This window comes from Melospiza georgiana, chromosome 4 (assembly GCF_028018845.1).
Source record: "Melospiza georgiana isolate bMelGeo1 chromosome 4, bMelGeo1.pri, whole genome shotgun sequence".
In the NCBI taxonomy this organism is placed as follows: Eukaryota; Metazoa; Chordata; class Aves; order Passeriformes; family Passerellidae; genus Melospiza; species Melospiza georgiana.
In genome coordinates, this window is record NC_080433.1 from 35,276,562 (window position 1) to 35,297,113 (window position 20,552).

Here is a 20,552-nt window from a genome sequence, read left to right on the forward strand (position 1 = left end):
TTAAACAATTGGCTCTTTTCAGGAGGGCCCAAACTGCTGAGACTAAATGAGGTTATGGTTGATTTGGGACTGTAGAAAGGAGTGTTTGTCTATCCAGAATGCACAGGCTGGAATTCTATCCTGAATTTTAACTGCCAACCTCTAGTGTTTGAAACAGTGGGGCTCACAGTTTTTGTTTAGTTTAAGGGTAGTGTGAATGCCTGCTTTTTAATACAATAACTTGACAGTAAAGGCTTCATCTGGAAAAGTGGTGCTCATGGCATAGGGGTGAGTTTCCATTGGTTGTATAGTCTCCCAGATAAAGTACAGACATCAGGCTATGATCCCTTCTAGTATTGTTTCTGCATTGTACAGCCACTGGAAAAATTGCACTCCAGTGCAATCTGGAGAGCAGGACTTTGGATGCCTTGTTCATAGGAACATTCTCTTCCTTTTCTGGTCTTGGGCATCTTGCATGCTCAATGATAGAGCACTTGGAGAATTCTATACTTTCTTTGAAAGAAGTGGGTTGGAAGTCTTTTAGGTTAAGGACAGAATGGAATCCATTCCTCCATTTGCTGTGTTATTAGACAGGTAGTCATCCAACAACATAACAAGTAGTTTTGGAATGTTTGTAATAAGGAACTACTTCTTTTCATCTAATTTTGCATTGAAAACAATACATGTTTATATTATATGTTTCTGTTGGCCAGGTGTGTGATTTGTGACAGGGCATTAAAACCCCAGAGATTTATGTGCTTACAGTATTTTCAAGTCAAATCGGAAGCAGAGTTTGCACAGGTCTGAGGTTCAGTGAAAAAAAACCAAAATGAAAAAAGAAACTCTTTGGTTTAGTCTTCTGAGTTCCAAATTACTAATAAGTTTTGACTCTTAAATTTCCTTGGGACATGGAGGAGCTGACTAGGAAAATTGGTGGTGAGGTGGAAGGCATGACATCTGGGAGAGGGAGAGTACAATAGAGCAGTAAGTAGAAGTAAGGACAGTAGCAGTACACCCATAGTGTAGACATGAATAGGAACAGATCTGGAGATGAGTGAAAATGTCCCCAAAGGAGGCTTCCCTTCCAAAAGTTGAAAGGGGAACTGTGACAGAGGAACAAATTGTCTTAGCTGCCTGAATTGGAGGGAATGATTAATGAAGAGGGAGGAAAAGACTGAATGCTAACAGCAGAAAGTCAGATGAGAGTAAGTTCATGTTATCTTTTAATTTGAAGAGTACTTTATTAAGGATAAACTAAAGGAAGTCAAGGCTGCACTGGAAATGTCATAATTTAAATGTTTTCTTTTGCCACTCCAGCTGTGTTTGGTGTGCTGTTGTGCAGATATTAATGCCATGTTTCCTAGTCTGCCTTTACCAGTCATTAAAATATTTACATTACAGCATAGCATGCAACGAGCCCCTATTCATTGTCTCCACAAAATTAAAGGCCAGATTGAACACAGTTTTGCAATTCTACTTCAGGGAGAGCTCCAAAAGGTGTTCATACAGCTATGCATCATTTTAGTTGCAATTTCTAGTATTTCTTAATTACTTGTATGCTGGGTGATTGTCACTTCATAGATTTTTACTTTCAGTTCCTGTCTTTGTTTTTCCCATTTTGGCCATTGTGACTTGAATGTGCTTTTTAGTTGACCTATGTATGCAAAGACATGGAAAGCCCTGACTGGTGCTGCACAGGCAAGCTTGGGAAGCTTTATACTTGTGTTTTGCTCAGTGCTGACCTATTACAGTTTTTCTATGTTCCCTAGATAAAAATCTTTCAAAAAACACTAGGATTTGATTGTTCCATGAGTCAGAAAAGCAACTGTGCTTCAAAACATATTTCAGAAAACATGAGGTGGAAAAAAAAATATACAAAAGTCCTTGATTTATATCACAGTTCATTTGGAAAGGTGTTTCCTTTTCAAGCTGAATTAAGTGGGATTGCAGTTTCAGGTTTGTTTTTTTTTTAAAGTATAATTAAAAAAATATTTATTTTCCAATAGATGGCAGTCTGGTTCAGTAATTTCAAGAACAAAAGCAACCATCTTATATAAGAGTTTTCCAACATTTCTCGTTGCTGTGTTAAAATTGTGCATTTTAACACAGTTGATAGTCCAAAATGCTTCAAAATGAACACCTTAAATTCCTTTAGGAGAAAAATGTATGGAACATCATGACATACATTTAAGCTACAAAATAAAACATCAGGACTAAATTTAGAAGTGTATCATGGCAAAGAGGTTATACACCAAGTGTGCATTCAAACGATCTGTGTGAATTGAACAGCAAGCAAGACAATTTAAATAGGTATAATGTACAAAGCAGGGATCCTGAAAAATTAAATGTGTCAGGAAAATGAACAGAAGATTGTCAAAGTGTGTGTTGTGAGAATCCTGAGCACCCACAAGAAAATTGCTTTACTTTCCTCTGTCTGTGGCATTCTAAGATCATTGCCAGTTTCCTGTCAGGTGTGAGATTCCTGTGTATGTATTCATGTCAGGACTAAGAATTCTAATTAAACCCAGAAATGCGCCAGCTGTATTGCAATGCATTTGCACATTGTGTTCTTTAAAAAATAATATCGGAAAATAAAAATATGGGCTTTTTCTACATGTAAGAAATTCCTATGGATTTCAAAGAATATTTGACTTTTTACTTGCTTTGGACAACCTGTGACTGCAAAACAAAAAGTAGAGATTAAGAACTTCTCCACTTGCCTGTGTGTGTAAATATATATTTGCTAGATGTACGTGTTGGATACAATAAATCTCAGAATTTTTCTTTAGTAAACTTGATGTTTTATTTGAAAAATGTTTTCCTAACATTCTCTCTTAAAAAAGCTTCATCTTACTCTGTATTCAAAAGTTTATTTCCATCTTTATTTTGAAAAGTGTGGTTTTCTTTTCATGTAGAAACCATAAGTATTCCATGTTTTTTGAGAACTCCTGAGATTGTTTTGAACTAGTACTAATTTTAAAATGTGCCACTTCAATAGAACTGAGGCTCCACATTGAAGTATATTCTTCAGAACAGTCTCTTTAATCTTTTGTAGTAGGTGGTTGCAATGTTTGCTTTTACATTTATTCTGTTGTGTTCAGAAGCATGACAAAAAAAATGTGTTACTGATTTTCAAGTGCAAATGCAATGTCTTACTGTCTTTGTATTTGTGACATGAGTTTAGATTAAAGAAAAAGTTCTTGAGAGTTTTCTGTGTTCTTAAAAGCAGAGTGTATGTTAAAAGATTTTGCTTAATTACATGGTATAAATACTGAGAAACTTAAGATGCCCCCAATTTATTTTTTTTTAAACTGAAGATAGTAAAACCGTGTAGTAACTGCACTACAGAGGGATTTCACAGAAGTGGCAGCAGCATATCTGTTTAAATTTAATGTGGTTATATAATAGATAATAAAGGCTGGCAGCAGTAATTTAAATTTAAACATGAGGAAAGGTTCTGTGTAGTCTCAGGGAAAAGATTTGGATTTCATCACAGGCATATAAATGTCAGTTTCTGTCATCCAGAATGGGGAGTTGATACTTGTGCATGTTGAGAGAGTGGAAAAAAATATATGTAAAAATATAATAAGATTGCTGAAAAGAGTGACGGTACATAGTCAAAGACACAATTTTTACTCTTATGTCAGAATAGCAAGAATATGAGGCTATATAACAGCAATAAAACTATAATCGTGTCTGGTTTATATCTAAGGAGAGATTCAAAATCATAGAATTATGTGGTTTTGAGAGAAGTTGAGTAAGAGATTATATTAGAGTGGGTAAAATGTATGCATGGTTTTTCAGAAGTCAGTTATTCTGATGAATTTTTTTCTCTAAAGAGCAATTATTTTTTTTAGAAAAAGTACAGGATTTTTTTATTGTTTCACAAAGTAATTGCTAGAGCTTGTTGAATATTGTAGTAAACTGTTTAGTAGCATTATACAAGAATACTGTTTTGGTTTTTACTTTTAATCTAACACTTAAATAAATAATGGCTGGATTGAAATATAATAGCTAAGAGTGACCAAACATGCTCGAGTAAAATAATTGCTGTCTTGAGCCTTTAAAAACACCACACACTTGCATGCATTATTGAGAGAGGAATACAGAATTTCAGAGAAAAATGGTGATGAGCAAGCCAGAAGTATGTGCAGTGGCTTACTAATGAGGATACAGTAAAAACACCTTCCAGAACAATTTTGGTTGCTTATTCATTAGGGAATAGTAAGATAATCAGGCCTGATTGTATGGGGCTTCAAGGACAGAAACAGATAAATTTAAATAATTTAATATAGTGACACTTGGTGAATTTGATAATAAAGCTTCAATGCATTTTGCAGGTATTTATGATGTATTGAGAGACAGTGTTTGGAAGATTGTTGCTTTACTGAATTCCTTTTTTATGATAGTGTTAGATAATTTTAGTATTGCCGAATTATGATGCTGCAAGAATTTTGTATTAAGTTGCTCTTTTACCCAGTTCAGTAATGAATCCTATTTTGCAAGCATATACTGACTCTTATTTCTATGAGAAGTGAAAGTATGATGACCATCACTCCTAGGATATGTAAACATAACTTTTTGAGATTCCCTTGTTGAAGAGGTCTACCCACACTCTGAAGATAAGATTATATAACTTCAAAAATTTATTTTAAAGCTACCACCTCACTAAAAACCATCTGCTACTACCAATTTCTAGTGCACACAGTAGTATTTCCCACTGAGAACTGTTGCTGCTGCTCCTTTTTTTCATTAGATATTTATAATGGGACATCCAGTACCAAACATCCACTTGGTCAGTGTGGAATTATATACTTTCCATAAATTGCTTTAAAAAGGATTTCTAAATTCTGTTTAAACATGAGCTAGTGATTACAAAGAAGCAGAAGAAAACCCACTGGATACAAAATTTTTCCCCCTGTTTTAGGCCACCTACCTAGTGGAGTTCAGACTTTCTAAAAGTATCCTTTCCTAACGTGTGTTCTGTAGCTATTAAAAAAGATGATGTTCTGTATCTGTAGGTTAGGCTATGCTTCAGCACAGTGTTGTGAAAATTTATGTTGGAGGGGTCCTAATAGGAGCTATGTGGAGCTCTGCACAGAATAATTTGCCTGGTATCATGCTTCACAGCTGACTAAATTAGCCTGCAGCTCCCTGCTGCTGTGATTTCGGGTAGAAAGATTGCTAGCCAATCCTCCCATGAGGCGCACAGACTTACCCTGTGAGAAAGCCATTGCTTGTTTAGGAATATAAAATCTCAAAACATGCCAACACTTAGTATGATTTAAACTACATGGAGTTAAGTATAACTAGGGGAATGTGCTGGCCAAACCACCAATTCATTTAATCTGCATTGAAAAGTACCCGCTCTTTTTTCCACTAGAATGATTTTCTAGAATATTTAAGCAGTCTGTGCAATTATGTGTGTGTGGCGAATTCCTTGACTATCAGGTACTAGCAGGAAAATAGCTTACAGACAAGTGCATCTCTCTGAATGCTGTTATGTGTTTAGCTTGCAGTGGTGAAGCCTAAAGGTATTTAATCCTTTTGCTCCAGTCTGTCACATTGTTTACCACCGTGTAAAACCCTGTATTGCTTTTTTGCAGAATGTGTGCTCTAGACACAGGCATTTTCTCTTATTGACTGAGTTTATGCTTCCATTTATTCTTATATGGTAAAATCTGATAGAGTAGGAAAGAGCAAATGCTTTGTGCACACACTTTGTAATTAGTAATATTTCCGGCTTGTTCTTTCTTAAAGCTTTCCTTTTCCTGACTAAGTAATCTTACAGTTTTTTTATTTTGTATGTAAGACTTTCCATGCTGCCAAGCACTTTCACTTGCCCTGCTGTGGACCCTTTCATCTCAGCTGAATCTTTTACATAAGGACCTTGGATATGGGTTTAGAATTTTTTCCATATAAAGTAATTATAATACAAGCTTTTCAGATCAAAGAGCTTGTTTGTCTTTGTGGTTATAAAGCTGTGTGTAAATTTGGGGTGCTGTGGCAATGATTAGCAAAATTTTGTCTACTCAAGAGTTCTGTTTGATAGCTAGGTTTTATTAACTTGACTACAGTAGATTTTGTTTTTTTACAAGAACAATTTCAGTTCAATACTGAGCACATATGTAGAGTCATCTCTGTTTCATTATACTTAGATGAACACCAAGGATATCTACTAATCTCAGTAGGATTAGCCAACATCTGAGGGCTCTGTCAGAACTGATCCTGAAATCATCTCCCCAATATGAAATATATTTGCTTGCATTAAATATATTTTTTTTTTTAATATTACTCAGTGCTTTAGAGAACCTTCTTTCTCATCTGTGTTTCATGATTTTTTTTAACATGCTTGAGCTGCCTGTGCCATTGTGCCACTGTTGCCAGTGCTGCACAGCAGAACCCCTTCTCTTTCGTTTCTTGTGCTACCCTCAGGGTCTGTCATCCTGAGAGTATTCAGTAGTGTACAACATGATGCCCATACTTAAGCTGCAGTCTCCAGATTCATTTGGGACCTTCCAAGAGAGTTTGGAAGGAGAACAGAATGAGAAGATAATACCATGACATTTCCACCCAGGCAGGTGACTTTTTTAATGTTAGCATCTACTCTTTGTGATATTATTATAAAACCAAATTGTCAGGAACACTAAGTTATTGGTAACCGGAGTTGCTTCCCTCAAGAACTGACATTCATTAGAAGTTTGTAAAAAAAAAATCTGTCATGGACTCCTGCTCTCCATTTCCCTTGGCTTTCTCCTGTCCTCAGACTGTTCTCCAGTGTTCCAGTCAGAATCACAATTTCAGATTCTCCTTCACAAGAGAACAAAAAGTTCTTTTCATCTTCCTTGGTCTTCTCAAAATACAGGTTCTGCCTATGTGATTTAGAGCATCACAAGTGGGAACACTGATACTCCAAAGGTGTATTGGTTTATCACATTTGAGCAATAGAGTATGGAGCGATGTATGAGGTCTAGAAGGAATTTGAAAGACTTTGCTGACATTTAGGTAAAATCAGATTTTAATTTCTGAAACATATTTTTTGCTCTCTGGAAAAACTGCTTTTGGTAGAATATAAGAAGAATGAGCTTAGATGTGTAGATTTGTTTTTCACAGTCATATATATATATTTACCTGAGGGAAAAGATAACTGAGTTAATAAGGAAAGAAGAACCTATCCTGCAATCTAAACAAAAAACACATTGTTCCAGAACATTTTAGCTTTTTATGTTTCTGAAAGAGAGAGAAATTTCTGGAACTCTTATCAGCAGGTACCAGGTTGTGAGCAGGTACCAATGCAGGTTTGATTGTTCTTTAAAATGCATAAGGGTCTCAGAATAAATGAGTGTTATACCTACACATCAAGTTACAAAGAGTGGAGGGGAAAAAAAGAAATATTTTTGTATATAACTAAAGTCAACACTGATTTAATGTCTATTCCATTAGTGTAGGAATTAAGTCATTAAGCTTGGAACTTGCAGTGAAGCCTGATGATCACCATCTGACAGGAAATGCATGAGAAAAGTAAGAACTGTATGGATACGTCTCAGTTGTTTTCTGTGGTGAGTGGAACAGCATCATTTTATCCCAATGGTGTAACCAGGAGATGGAGCCTGCTAATCCATCAGAGCCATGTGAACTTCTACAGGATCCTAAGGGGTGGGGATTAAATGTATGGTTTCAGTATATTTGATTCAATGATTCTTTTGAAGTTGGCTAAGTAGGTACTTTCTTAGAAGCCACAGTCTTGCTTTCTTTTCTTTGCCTCTTTGTAAGAGGTATACAAATACTGCTAACGATAAATAATGTGCATATTTCACAGGGCAAAATGACCACCCATGGCAAGCTAATACAAAATAATGCTCTCTTTAAAAATTGTTTAGTAGCTGAAATTACAGCATTGGGAAGTTTGTTTTGACTGCTTGTTTAATTTCATTTTTATTCTATCTTAGTGGCTACAAGCAGATTTTTTTATAATAGGCGTATAAAATAAATTCATTATTTTTTTCCTTAAGTTTTGAAAGTTGACCATTCATAAGGTAGAGTTTCATTGTATTCTGTTGACAGATTTTTCCAGCCCCTGTTAATAAGCTCAGCAAGTAGAAAATGAATAGAAAAATATGCTGGACCAGCTTCCTATACCTCTATAGAATATAATATCTTGAGGAATTCAGTTAAGGGCCAGTGCCTGATATTTAGTATGCATTAGAAAAGTTTGCCCATACATCAAGAGTGTGCTAGAAAAGCACCCCTTAGCTTTTCTGTGACTTTATTATAACTGGAATCCTTTCCTGACTTCAGCAGTATAGGTTTTTAAACTGCAATTAGAATAAAAAACCAGATTTACTTGATGTGTTGTGTCACATGATGCACGTGTTGGTCTTTACAGCAGTTTCTTTATTTTTCCAGAGAAATGTGAAGGTTGAATGACTTACACAATTTTTGAATATCTATTTTCATTCCTCTTGTCTTGACCTCTATCCTTCCTAAACTTACCATAAGTTTCAGTTTAGTGTCATGAGGGAAAATCTCAGGAGAGGTTCTACCATTTTATTTACTTCAGTAATTATTTGAGATTAAGAAATTTGCATTAATACTACCACTATTATTTTTGTTGATATTAATACTACCACTATTATTTTTGTTGATGTTGGTGCTCTGCCTAATATTTCTGAAACATAGGCTGTTCCTAATCTGCAAAGAAGCAGCCTCAATACTGCCTTAGACAAAAATAATAAAATATAATTACTTATTTATTGCTATGCTGGTCTTTCTTTCCATTGTTAATAGTTTCTTACTTACGGGTATTGGAATATTTATTGCCTTGCTTTTGTCTCTGTCAGTGGTGTTTCCTTTAAGAAATCTAAATTTTAACAGTTCACAATTGCTTATTTAGTTATTGATACCTCCTGAGAAACATAGTGCTTCACAGGAGTTATAGATGAAAGCCTGTTACCGACTTGTTTATCTGTATTTTATAGGAGCTTTAAGACATTATATTATGAATGGCTGGAGAAAGAATTTAAATTCTAAGTCTTCAGCTACTTAGGAATGTGTCTGGAAAAGAACATAAAGGTGTGCTTGTACTGCAGTGGATCTGAATGTGTGGTGTTGAATTTACCACAGGCAAAAGGAAACAGTACCAATGAGCTAGCACAGAAAAAGCACACCCTGTCCTACATCTTCTGTCAGTAGTGGTTATTGAGATTACTGCAGTGATATCACTGGTTTAACTATATAATACAGGAAGAAGCAGCAACTTGAAGTATGTCAACTTCGCACTGGGAGATTTTCCTATTGGCCATAGTAAAGACTTTGCCTTCCTATCGAAGATGATTTTGAATGCTGCTTCCACGTGCCGTGTAAATCAGGCTGCATTGAGAGCTGCTGTCTAGTTGATAGTATGCTGCATCTCTGATGGGATGTGTGTGATCGTTTTCTGCACCTCTAGAGTCTGAGCCATTGCTTGTGCTTCTGAGAACAAAAGGTAGATTATTCTTTGGCTGATCTTTTCTAGTTAGGCCTTCAACTTCTATGCCTTCTAAGACATTTCAGCTGTCTACTGTTCTACTGTGTTGTGTTTACATTATGTTTAGCACTTGGCTGCCAACATGGCAAACCACAAGTAATTTGTTACTGCTAGATCTGTAAATCCCATAGCAAAAATGCTTTTCAAAGCTCTTTTGATTGTCCACTCTTAACCAGCATTCACCTTCAGGTGACTAATGCAGTACTGCATATAGTTCTTTAGATTGCCTTTGACTATTCAGGTAGGATTTTCTTTTATGTTCTTTATTAAGGCAACAGCAGCTTAATGGAATAATAACTGCGTTTTCATTGACACATTCCTATTGAGAATATGTGTGCTAAATAAAAAAATGTGCACTGGAGGAGTAATAAAGTGGTGACTTCTGCCTACTCTCGTGCCACCTGATTTTCCCCCTACTTTAATTTCTCTTCCTTCTGCTCTATTTCATGAGAAATAATGTGTTTTCTGTAAGTTTCATCATACTGCCACCCACTTACCCACCCTCTCTTTCACAATTTTAAAAAAGGAAAAATGCAAGGTTTACAACTGATTTTCATGGCAATTACATAGCGCTGAGATTTTCAAATGTTATATGATAACATTCAGATGGTATAGGGCTGTTAAATACAGAGATGCCTCTGTAACTATTCTTCAAGTAGTGTTTTCTCTGAGATATTTAAAGCCAAAAGTGATTTACATTACTTTGAATTACGATTTTTTTCCTTTATGCAAGGGCAAATATTCTGTAGCCTTTAATTCTCTTTAATATTTTTTAAATTATTAACACTTGATTTTTCTTTTATGTGGGCTCCTATGCCCTTCATTATCAGTTTCTTCTTTTTCATCTGGTGGATGAGGTTTTCAGTGAGTCACATTTTGGAGTGAGTCATGTGCATATTGATTCAGGGAGACGCAAAAGTCTGTCATTAACATGAGAAATTCCATTAACTTAATTGCAACTGTTCTTGTGGTTAAATTTCGAGACTCAAGAATAAAGGTACCAAATTCCTTCCCTTTTTGCGCAGCCCATATTTGTGTATAGCCTTCCTTACAAACCAACACAGGTCAAATCTGCTATGCCTGTGGGATGGAAAGGCATTCCTAGAGATGCATTCTGTAGCAGAGTGTCCTTGCAGTCTTTATGACTTCCTGCATGAATTCTATTTTAGGGCTTTATGCTTCATATGCTAAGTTCTTTTTCATGGTAAAGTACTTGAAATGCTTTGACATTAAACATTTAAAATTAAGTGTGCAAATAGACTGATTTATTAGTATTAGGTATGTGCTCAAAGTTAGACAAGTATTTCAAACACAGGTTCACTTTATTTTAGCTAATGTTAAGAAAGAGAAATTAATTTGGCAGTTCAATCCTGTCCCAAACACATATATTAGAGTGGAGTAAGTTATGGAAGTGCCTATGTTTTGATACATTATAGAGAAGTAGCTTAATCCAGAGATTAAACATATAATTTTTATTAAATCACAGAATTCACTGAGTTGGAAGGAGCCCACAAGGATCATCAAGTCCAGTTCTCTGGGCCTGCAGAGAGCCATCCCCAAGACTCACACTCTGTGCCTGAGACTGTTCTCCAAATGCGTCTTGAGCTCTGTCAGGGTGATGCTGTGACTGCAGTCCTGGGGAGCCTGTTCAGTGTCCAGACACCCTCTGGGTGCAAAACCTTTTCCTGATATCCAACCTAAACCTTCCCTGACACAACTTCAGGCCATTTTTTTGGGTCCTGGAACTGATGACTTGAGAAAACAGATCACCTATTAGGTTTTTAAATCCTAAAACTTTTGTTTTATGAATGGTTTCATCCTTCTATGAGAGTAGTGCAAAGATTAAGAATCATCTTAATATTTGTTATTTATGCTACATGCAAGGATGAATTAAAATTTTGAATGTATTGTTCTACTTTCAATACATGTCCAGATGTACTCATTTTATAATCTCATTTTTACTTAAAATTTTGACCTTATTCAGTGTGCATTATACTTCCCATTTGGTTCCAGGATGTATTTCCTGTATAGTGTCAGATCCTGCTGTGGTGACAGTGTGATTTATTTTGGGGTGCTCGTCATGATAAGTGTCAATGGCACTTGCCCACTGAGGGGCAGCAGCTACACAACCACATAGTTGAATATATGTGTAAATGTATGTGAATTAATCATATTTGCCTAATTAAAGCATCTTGTGTTTGCTATGTGCGATCGTTTTACTTGACTCTACTGACTTCAAGTGACAGGCATTTCTCCTCAGAATCAGATATCACAGTGATCTTGAGTTCCAAGGGCGTAACTGCTTCAGATGTGGTGTTTCTTTGGGACCCCCAGTCAGAAAATATCACATGAAACTGGGCTGATGGCAGTGGTGTAGAAACCAAGATTCCACATCTGGGACTGCTGGAGCTGGGATTTGCAGTGTACTTAGGCTCATATACCACTGAGAATAGATACAGAGTCTCCCAAGATGATTCCTGATGTAGCCCAGAATTTGTGTGAACTCACCTTCAGTTTCAGCATAGCCAGCAGATCAGGAGCAAAACCTCAGCGACCCTCTTGGAGATGTTGAGGTGACATGTCTAGCATTCCACAGGGATTAAGGCAGAGGCACGTGCAGAGTACTCTTCTCCATTATTCTGCTGCTGTAAGTACAAGACTGTCTTTGTCTTCCTGATTATTTGCAGAATACAGGAGGTGCAGTCAAACTCTACCCACACTCAGAGGGAATGAAAGAGATGCAGACTTGGAACATGTTTGTGAAAGAATGGCAGCAGATGTGCAGTGGAAGGTGAAAGACAAAATAATGAGGATGGGAAACAGAAAATCATTAGTAGGGAGAAGGCCTTGGGGGATGTAGGAAAAGTGTGCCCAGGTTCCCAAAACCTTTCACTGTCAGTGAGACATAGGATGTATGTCATAATTGAGGCTCCTTCTTTTCAGAATCCTTACTCAGTCTCAGAAGGGCATGTTTGCTTAATGCAGGGATGCTGCTGTAGAAAAATAGTAACGGATTGTATTATTTGCCATGCCCTAATGCTCTTTTTACTTCTGCATTGGGCATTTACTTCTGCAACCTTGGGCATTTTCCCCTGAAAGCAGCTTGGGCAGCAGCAGGGGGAGCACTGAGAGCACAGAACAGTGTCCCAGCTCTTCTGTCCCTGGCTTGACTGCTGCAGCTGCTGGGGACAGCTGTGGCAGAGATAGACCTGTTCATCCAAATTTATAAAAGAAATTTAGGAACAGTTTCCTGTTCTATTAGTTATTAGTAATAATAATGTCAAAATAGAATACTAGGTAACAGACCTGTAATTTTTTGCTTTTATTTCACAGTGTAAGGTACATGTCCTTTGAGCCAAGGAGAGTTAGAAGCACATCTCTGTTAGGATGATAGAAAAATACATGTTTGACAAATTATTTCTACAGAAGAAACTTCCTGCTGACCTCATTGTTTCAAACTGAGTGACAGCACTTGGCTTATCAAATGTCTGGTTGCTTTCTGCCTCCCGTAAGCAGAACAATATTGCCTTCTGGATTTCATCTTTACTGCTCCATTTAAAAATATTGTTTCCTGACAAAGATAAATGATAAGGGAATGTTCATGTCTCCAGAGCTATGATGCAATAGCAAACAGTAAATGTCCTGTTATTTTGTACCTTTCATAGTTTGCTGATGATGTTTGGCTCTAGCAGATACTGTTTGAAAGGGTATATGAAATACTTGTGCAATTGGATGATATTGTGAAAAAAGCCACATACAAGAAGTAAAGGTTTTGATGTTTGATTTTAGGTTTCACTGGACTAGTCCAGGAAAGTCTCCTGTGTATTCTGAAACAAGGGAATTGAGTAGCAGTGTCTGCTTAGAAATGTCAAGGCAGAAAGCAGACTAGTCTTCAGTAAAAGTTGAGAAAAATGGAGGGACTGAAAGGAAATAAGACATCTTTTATAATTTACTGTATTCCTTAAATAAACTTATCTAGGTAATAAGGTCATATGTTAGATAGGAGACAGTTAACATTTGATAAAAAGAAGGCCATACATAAAGTTATTTTTGTATGTTTTATACATGATGTACAACTGCTGAGCTGTGAACTTGGTGACTGTAAATAATAGTTAAGATTAAAGCTGCTTTCACCTTCTTTTGTTGTTGACTTTTAAGAGTAGAACAGACTTGCTCTGCTTTTTCTTTCTGTATTCATCGTTCTCTCTGTTGATAAATATTGCCTTGCTCTCTTAGATTAGGGTAGAGATTCCAAGTTATTGTGATAGACAATATGATGTACATACGTGTTTTGATAATGAATAGGCTCTTTATAAAGTGTCCTTCAGTCTGAAGTGTCCTAGTACCTAAATCTTTGCTGTTTATATAGATGAAGGCATGAAAAGGAAGTCTTCCATACCTAAATTTTGGAAGACATGATTTAAATACTCATTAAGTATGAAAATGGGAGATGATGTGATAGGCTTAGTAGTGTCTGAAGAAAATTTGTCACTAGTTGTAGTGGTAGAATGTCCTTATGCTAGATCTTACTACTCTCTCACTGCTGTATGATTATTATTCTCTCTTTACTCAGAGAAATTACTTTCTTAGCCTTTTACTACTGCAAGCAATGTCTAATACTTGATTCAGTGTTCCAGTAAAAAACAGAACTTTTATTAAAGCTTTAATTCTCTATTAATATCTTTGCAATTTCTCTACCAAATTTTCGTTTTGCATATCTTATCTAATATCATGTAACATCGTGTAAGGTATTCTGTCTGTTCTGTTGAGGATATATTTGCTTATGCTTGTCTCTTCTAACTTAGGCAGAAGTTCCCTTACTGAAGATCAGTACTGCAGTTTATATTGGCTTTGCCATTTCATAATGTCTAATTCAATTAATTGAGTAGCTGTGATTTAGATAGCATTTTTAACTACATTTGTTTGGGTTGTTTTAACTCCAAACAGGCATAAATAAGAGGTTCTAAATGGTGGCTGTTTTTCTTTAGTTGACAGAAATATCTTCTACTCTGTTTGTTTATTTTCTGAGAAGTGGGCATAAATAACTTTAGTTTTACTAAAACTCTCCCTACAGGGCTATATCAAGGCTTTCCAGTAGCACACACAGAATTAGATTTTCATGTTCAAAGGACCTCTAAGGAGGCAAAATTAAATTATACAACAGAACAGAAAAATTAGGGAGTTCTGGGAAAGGAATGAAGGCTGTGAGACAGTAACAGGAAACTGTGTGGTCTGCGTTTGGAGTTTTATGGGTTTGTGTGACAGTCTGAGCTCTGTGAATGGATTGTAGATTTTTCTGTATCTCGTTTGCCTCCTCCAGATGCATCCCTCTTCCCAGGGTCTGCAACCCCAGTCTATCAAATTTGGGGCATTTGTGACCCCTTTCTCTCATGCAGTTATTAACTCCTTCCTTCCTCTTTGCAAATGCAGCTTTCTTTCCCTGCAGTAATTCCCACATATCTCTCTCCCACTGCCTGGGAGGAACTGGGCATCTGTCAAGCAGGGATGGGTGAGAAGGGTGATGGCAATAACTGTTTCTTCACCCTCCAAATTGACTTTTCCAAATAGTGCCTTTTTAGTGCCTTATTGGCGGCAGAAATCTGTACAAGTGTAAAAAGAGCTCAGCCTGATCTACAATAGTCTGTATCATGTTCATAGCTGTGTTGTCTAGTTGCATGACAGTACCAGTTTGTTCCAGTAGTATGTCCAATGAACTCTGGCATTGACTGATCCCTTTTTAATGATCAGGAGATCTGACTAGATACTTTGCACTTCCTCTCATTCACATTGACATTAAATTCCTCTGATTCGCACTCTATCTTAGCCTATTTATATAAAATACATCTAAGGGAAATGTACAACTCTCATTCTGCTTGTCTATTTTGTTTTTACTGTTCAATAATTGTTTGGCATGGAGTTTTTTCACTCTGTTCCTGTAATGGCTACATACTCATATGCTCCCCCTTCAGTGACTCTATTGTAATTCATCTTCCTTTAGTTGTGTTAAAAATTTCTCACTTGTGTGTGTGTTTTTTACCTTTACAGGGTGCACTGACATTTTTATATGACTTTTGTATTCATTCACTTCCATTGGCTTGTGAGGTTACAGCTAATGTGTGTCACCTGCTTTCCTGTGCTGAGCACTGCTGCAGTTCTTTGCGTTTTACTCCAGGGGGCAAGAAATGCTTTATTCTCTGGTACAGCAATTCTGAGATTTAAAACGCAAGTGTAGGGCAGCCACCATGGAAGATGGTGTCATAAATAGAGGGGAAAGACCTCTAGTCTGCTTCCTTTGTCTATGCAAATACCTAGCAATAATAGTCTTTCACGACCTACACTCTGCAGAATTAACCCGATGCTTTTAATAATCAGTGTGAGAATATTGGTTGCTATGGCAACACATTCTGTGGTACTACTAGAGTGTCAAAATAACCTAATGAAATACCATGCTAAGAATGCTTTAGAAATTGACTTCTAAAATAAAAAGTAAATAAATCCACCTAACTTTACAAGATACGGATAGATTAATGAAGCCTGCAGTAAGGGAACTACCATTTTCTAACCGAGGGGAATCAGCATAATGGAGTGGGGTATATTGTGTTTCTCATCTTTGATGCGTCAGTTGAGATAGAACTTCTAAACATTTTCCCTGCTTAAATAAGTGGTATACCAACAACTTTTGTGTTAAGAAGTTAGCTCAAGAGTTGAGTGATCTTCAGGTGTTACACAATTTGAGTTAGTACCTGTCTGTGCGATGCCTTTGCTTCTACAGTTTCCATCAGCTTGTGTTCATCTTTTGAGCTGCTGCTGTTTCTCTACTTCTTTTCTTTCCTACTTTTCTTTCACTTCTCTATTCCCTTCCTTGCAGCAGACTCCATGCATTTCTTTATTCTATTGACTAAAATAATCTGCACTTAGGTGTTGGGGTTTTTAAGATGATTTTTACATGAACCCCATAGCAGGGCTTTAGAGTTAATGTTACCATCAGATCGATAGCTGTGGTCAGCCATTGTCTCAAACAGTGCTATTTTGATCCAGCCACTTCTGAAATAAGTGGTCCTAAACACAGCATTTAGTATCTGAGTATCAGGCAGGCTGCTCAAGCAAATTTGAAGCAGGCTAGAAGAGCTATTTCATATACCAATTTAGAATTAGTGTGTGAAAATTACTTTTTGTTTTTACTTGTAACAGTTTGTGTTGACGTGAGATTTTAAAAATCATTCATTACTGGGTTAACTTTCCTCCTCCTTCTCCTAAAATTAGTAAAAATTACGACTGCAATTCAGTTGGAGTAGATTGTCCTGTGTAGCAAAATAACATAAATATATGGAAACTGACCTCTGTTCCTATTTCTGTCTTTCATAAAAAAGTAGGATTCTGGTTTAAGCAAAAATCGGCATTTTCCCCTTATCACTCAGATCAATATGTAAGCCAGTGTTCATAAGTCAGTGATTATTCCTGATATTTTTCATCCCTTCCATACTATAAAGCAAAATAATACAGGTCATCTTTAAATACATCTTTTGCCTACAAAATAAGATAACACATTTATTACTGATAAATATAATGCAAAACCTGAAACCTCATCCTTTGACTGATTTAGTAGTTTTTGTTTGCAAAAATCTTGGACCCATCCAGGCAAATGTTAGTTCTTATTCTTTGTGGAATATCCTAAACTTAATGATATTGGAGCAAATTTTAAAGCAAAATGAAGTAGAAATTGCCAATTTCTTGATAATAACAACAATAAATATTTTGTAGGTATATTAATATATTCACTCAATTTTAAAGTATAATCGCAGGTAGCTTAATGTGCACCTTCCTTAGAAAGTATTTTTATACAGTAGTTTAACAGTTGAGTAGGTACTTTGGATTAAAATAGCAGTTTATCTTTTGGTCTTTCTGAATGGGACACTCTTAAGTTCATAAGATAAAAAGTTTCTTTACAGTACATATCACTGTGTTTAATTTGAAAGTATTGTTTCTTTATGCACAGAGGCCTTCTTCTATGCGTGTATTACCAAGGGAGGAAGAAGATGATGATGCAGCAGAAAATACTTGTGGACCTTCTGGTTTATGGGAGGCACTCACACCTTGTAATGGATGCAGGAACCTCGGATTTCCCATGCTTGCACAGGTATGTGATCTCCTTTTCATCATAAAACTTAGTAACTATGGAAGAGATGCTTAATCTCTGCCTTAACACTTAAAGTTATTTATAGTCTTGCCTGATTCCCTTCAAAATTGCTACTTTCACTCTTCATTTTAATGTCAAAAGCTGCTTCCAAAATTAAATGTTGAGGTTCAGTCATCCTGCTATAATAATTATTCATAAGAGTTTAATATGGAGACTGGTGTTTACTACCCCTATTTTAGACAGATAGTTGCTGTGTTGGATAGCTTTCTTTTCCATCTGGAAAGAAATTTTGAAGTCGCATAGTTTCCTTTGGGATAAGTACTCTATTTTTCACCAGCTTCTAATTAATATAATGACATCTCAGCTACTTTCTTTATAGAATTAATTGAGGACATCATGCATAACTCAACTGATGTAAGAATATAGCCTAAGACTTCTTTTTGAAGATTATGTAAGTTAAAGAAAAAATTCCCAAACGTTTTCAAATGTTCGTCATAATACAGAAGAGAATAAATAGAAATGGGTAATATATTTGAGTCGAAGTGCCAGCAACTCTCAGAGCAGATCAGTCTACAGTATCTACCAAAGCATTCCAGCAGCTGTGTCCTGAACAAGTGATATTGTATTGCTCCAGAACAGGATGATGTTTATTGCTGCTTCTGGGTCTCCCTTGTTCTCTCCCCCCACCATAAATTAGCACTCTCGTTTGTGTAACATTTTTCCTGCACTTTTTTTTTGTAGCATTGAATGAAGACCTGCCAAATTTCTGTTTAGAAATGTCTGGTGTTTTTCCAGTTGCATCCTTACTTGGCACTACATTTAAATAGCTTTGTCAGATTCTTGTGTACCACATTGGAATTCCATATCCTGTCTCCCCACACTTCATACACTGTTGCTTTCATACCGTGACTGTACGTTTTATTCCCTTTAAGTCTCGTGGGACTTGCACCTGTTTGAAGTCAATGCTGAAGCCTTCCCTGCAGTCAGTGGAAACAGGATATGGCAGCTCATGTGCTTGAATAACAATGAGCATTGCCCTGTCTCTTGATAAGGAGCCTTTATATTCCTTTTCCCTTTCAGAAGCTGTTTCCTACTTCATACTATCCATCATTTTAGACATTTGGCAAAGTGGGGCATTGTTGGAATCATCCTGATTCACAATCGGAGTACTAGTTACTAATTCCTCATTTTTAAAGATTTGTTTCAAAACGTATTTCTTAAATGGAACTTTTCTTATTTATCACCTGTGATTTAATTATTGTTAAACTTGCCTATGATGAACATACTTGCCATTTTTGTTTCCTGGAAATGCATTTTAGGAAATAATTTTTCTAATTTTAGAAAATACTTTTGTTTTCCTTGTTTCTTCTTTAGGTAAGGTATACATAAAGGGTGCTATAAAATTGTAGGATGCATTTGAAATGTGTTATCAAATGTGGTTGGTTGGTTGGTATGTCTTTCCTATTTATAAAGAGAGAGTCATTCCAATTATGATGTTAGTTTTAAGATAGTGATTCCTGAATGAGTGTTATTCATTGTACTTAAATTTTAATCTCCGACTTATGATATCTCCTCCTTCTTGCTCTGAGAATAATAAGATTTTTAATTATTAATACAAAAAAAGTATATTTCTTATGCTTTCATTTATGATATGACAGATTGCCTTTCTAGATTGCTTCTATCCATAAAAATTCATGACAGAGATAGTTTTGGTCTTTTGTTGATTTCTTTTTATGGGAGAAAGGAAAAAAGGTAGTGAAAAACCTCCAGACTAAAAGCCAGTGACTTTGGTTTGTATAAATTGTTGCCATCAGTGCATGCAGTCTTTCAAGCTGTTAGCTAATCTGTTGGATCTTTCACATTTACCTCAGAAAGCAGCAGAGAACATCTTGTTCTAAGGGATTGAAAACACAAAGTATATATATAAGATTCTGGATTAAGAACAGTATCTGGAATTGGTCTAACAAATTATATATTGTCTGCAATAGCATTTTTTAGGTAAAAGTACAAAAATATGTTTCTGATACTCACGTCAGTGCACTAACATATCAAAGTGCAGACTTCATCATGAAGAAACAGTGAGTTAAGGGTATTTGACATGGTATCTTAAAATTTGTACTCTCCTAAAGATCCAAAAATAGGGAAAAGTCTCTTCAATTACTCTTGGACTCAAACAAGTTCATTTTTACACTTCTCCTTTAGTTAAAAATAGATTTTACAATCATATAAATATAGTGTGTTTGCACATCAAAGGTGAACAAACATAAAGATTGATTCTTGCTTTATATACACAGTCAGAGGCACAACGATAACATGAAATTGAGTTTTAGGGTAGATTATGAAAATGTCCATCTATGACCTAGTGAGCTAACAGTTTTCAGTATGCCAAAGGAGAGGGCAGTAATCTCCTTGACAAACTTGGTTTCTTTTTTGCAGTTAGGGAGAAAAGCTTGTCTGGAGGTACTTCTGGCATGCAGTGTGTTATTGCTGTCTCTACTCTGCTGGGAAGTGTCATTTTAGAAAGGCTATTATAGAATGTTCAGTGCAAAGTGTTACTTAAGACCCAGCATAGCAGTAATACAGGTGTTCACAGAACAATCAACTCTTTTACAGTCTCAAAATTGAAGTGCTGGAAGAGCTTTATGGAAAAATCTTTGTGCCTTGTAAAAATTTCAGGGGTTTAGAATATGCAGCTGGATTTTTGGAGACTGGAATTGAGACATGTCTTCTTATTTTAGCAGAGAGTCTATTCCATTTGTAGGTTATGATTTAAGGTTAACTTGGGCTGTTGCTTTGTTCTGGAGTTAATCTTTGGTTTAGGGCAAAAGCTCAGTACCCACGTACATATTCACATTTTCTTGAGAATAGAGCAGCATACTCTGAATGTATGTATATAATTCCATTTTTTTT

At 36.1% G+C, this 20,552-nt stretch overlaps 1 protein-coding gene across 9 annotated transcripts in view; it reads left to right on the forward strand.

Moving 5' to 3' along the window:
• Positions 1–20,552, forward strand: part of ANKS1B (ankyrin repeat and sterile alpha motif domain containing 1B) — a 408,202-nt gene that overhangs the window by 82,631 nt on the left and 305,019 nt on the right. For all 9 annotated transcript variants that reach the window (XM_058022133.1, XM_058022128.1, XM_058022125.1 and 6 more), the window contains one exon: positions 17,502–17,642. In XM_058022133.1, the coding sequence (XP_057878116.1) occupies positions 17,502–17,642 (141 nt within the window). The remainder of the gene's footprint in view (positions 1–17,501; positions 17,643–20,552) is intronic.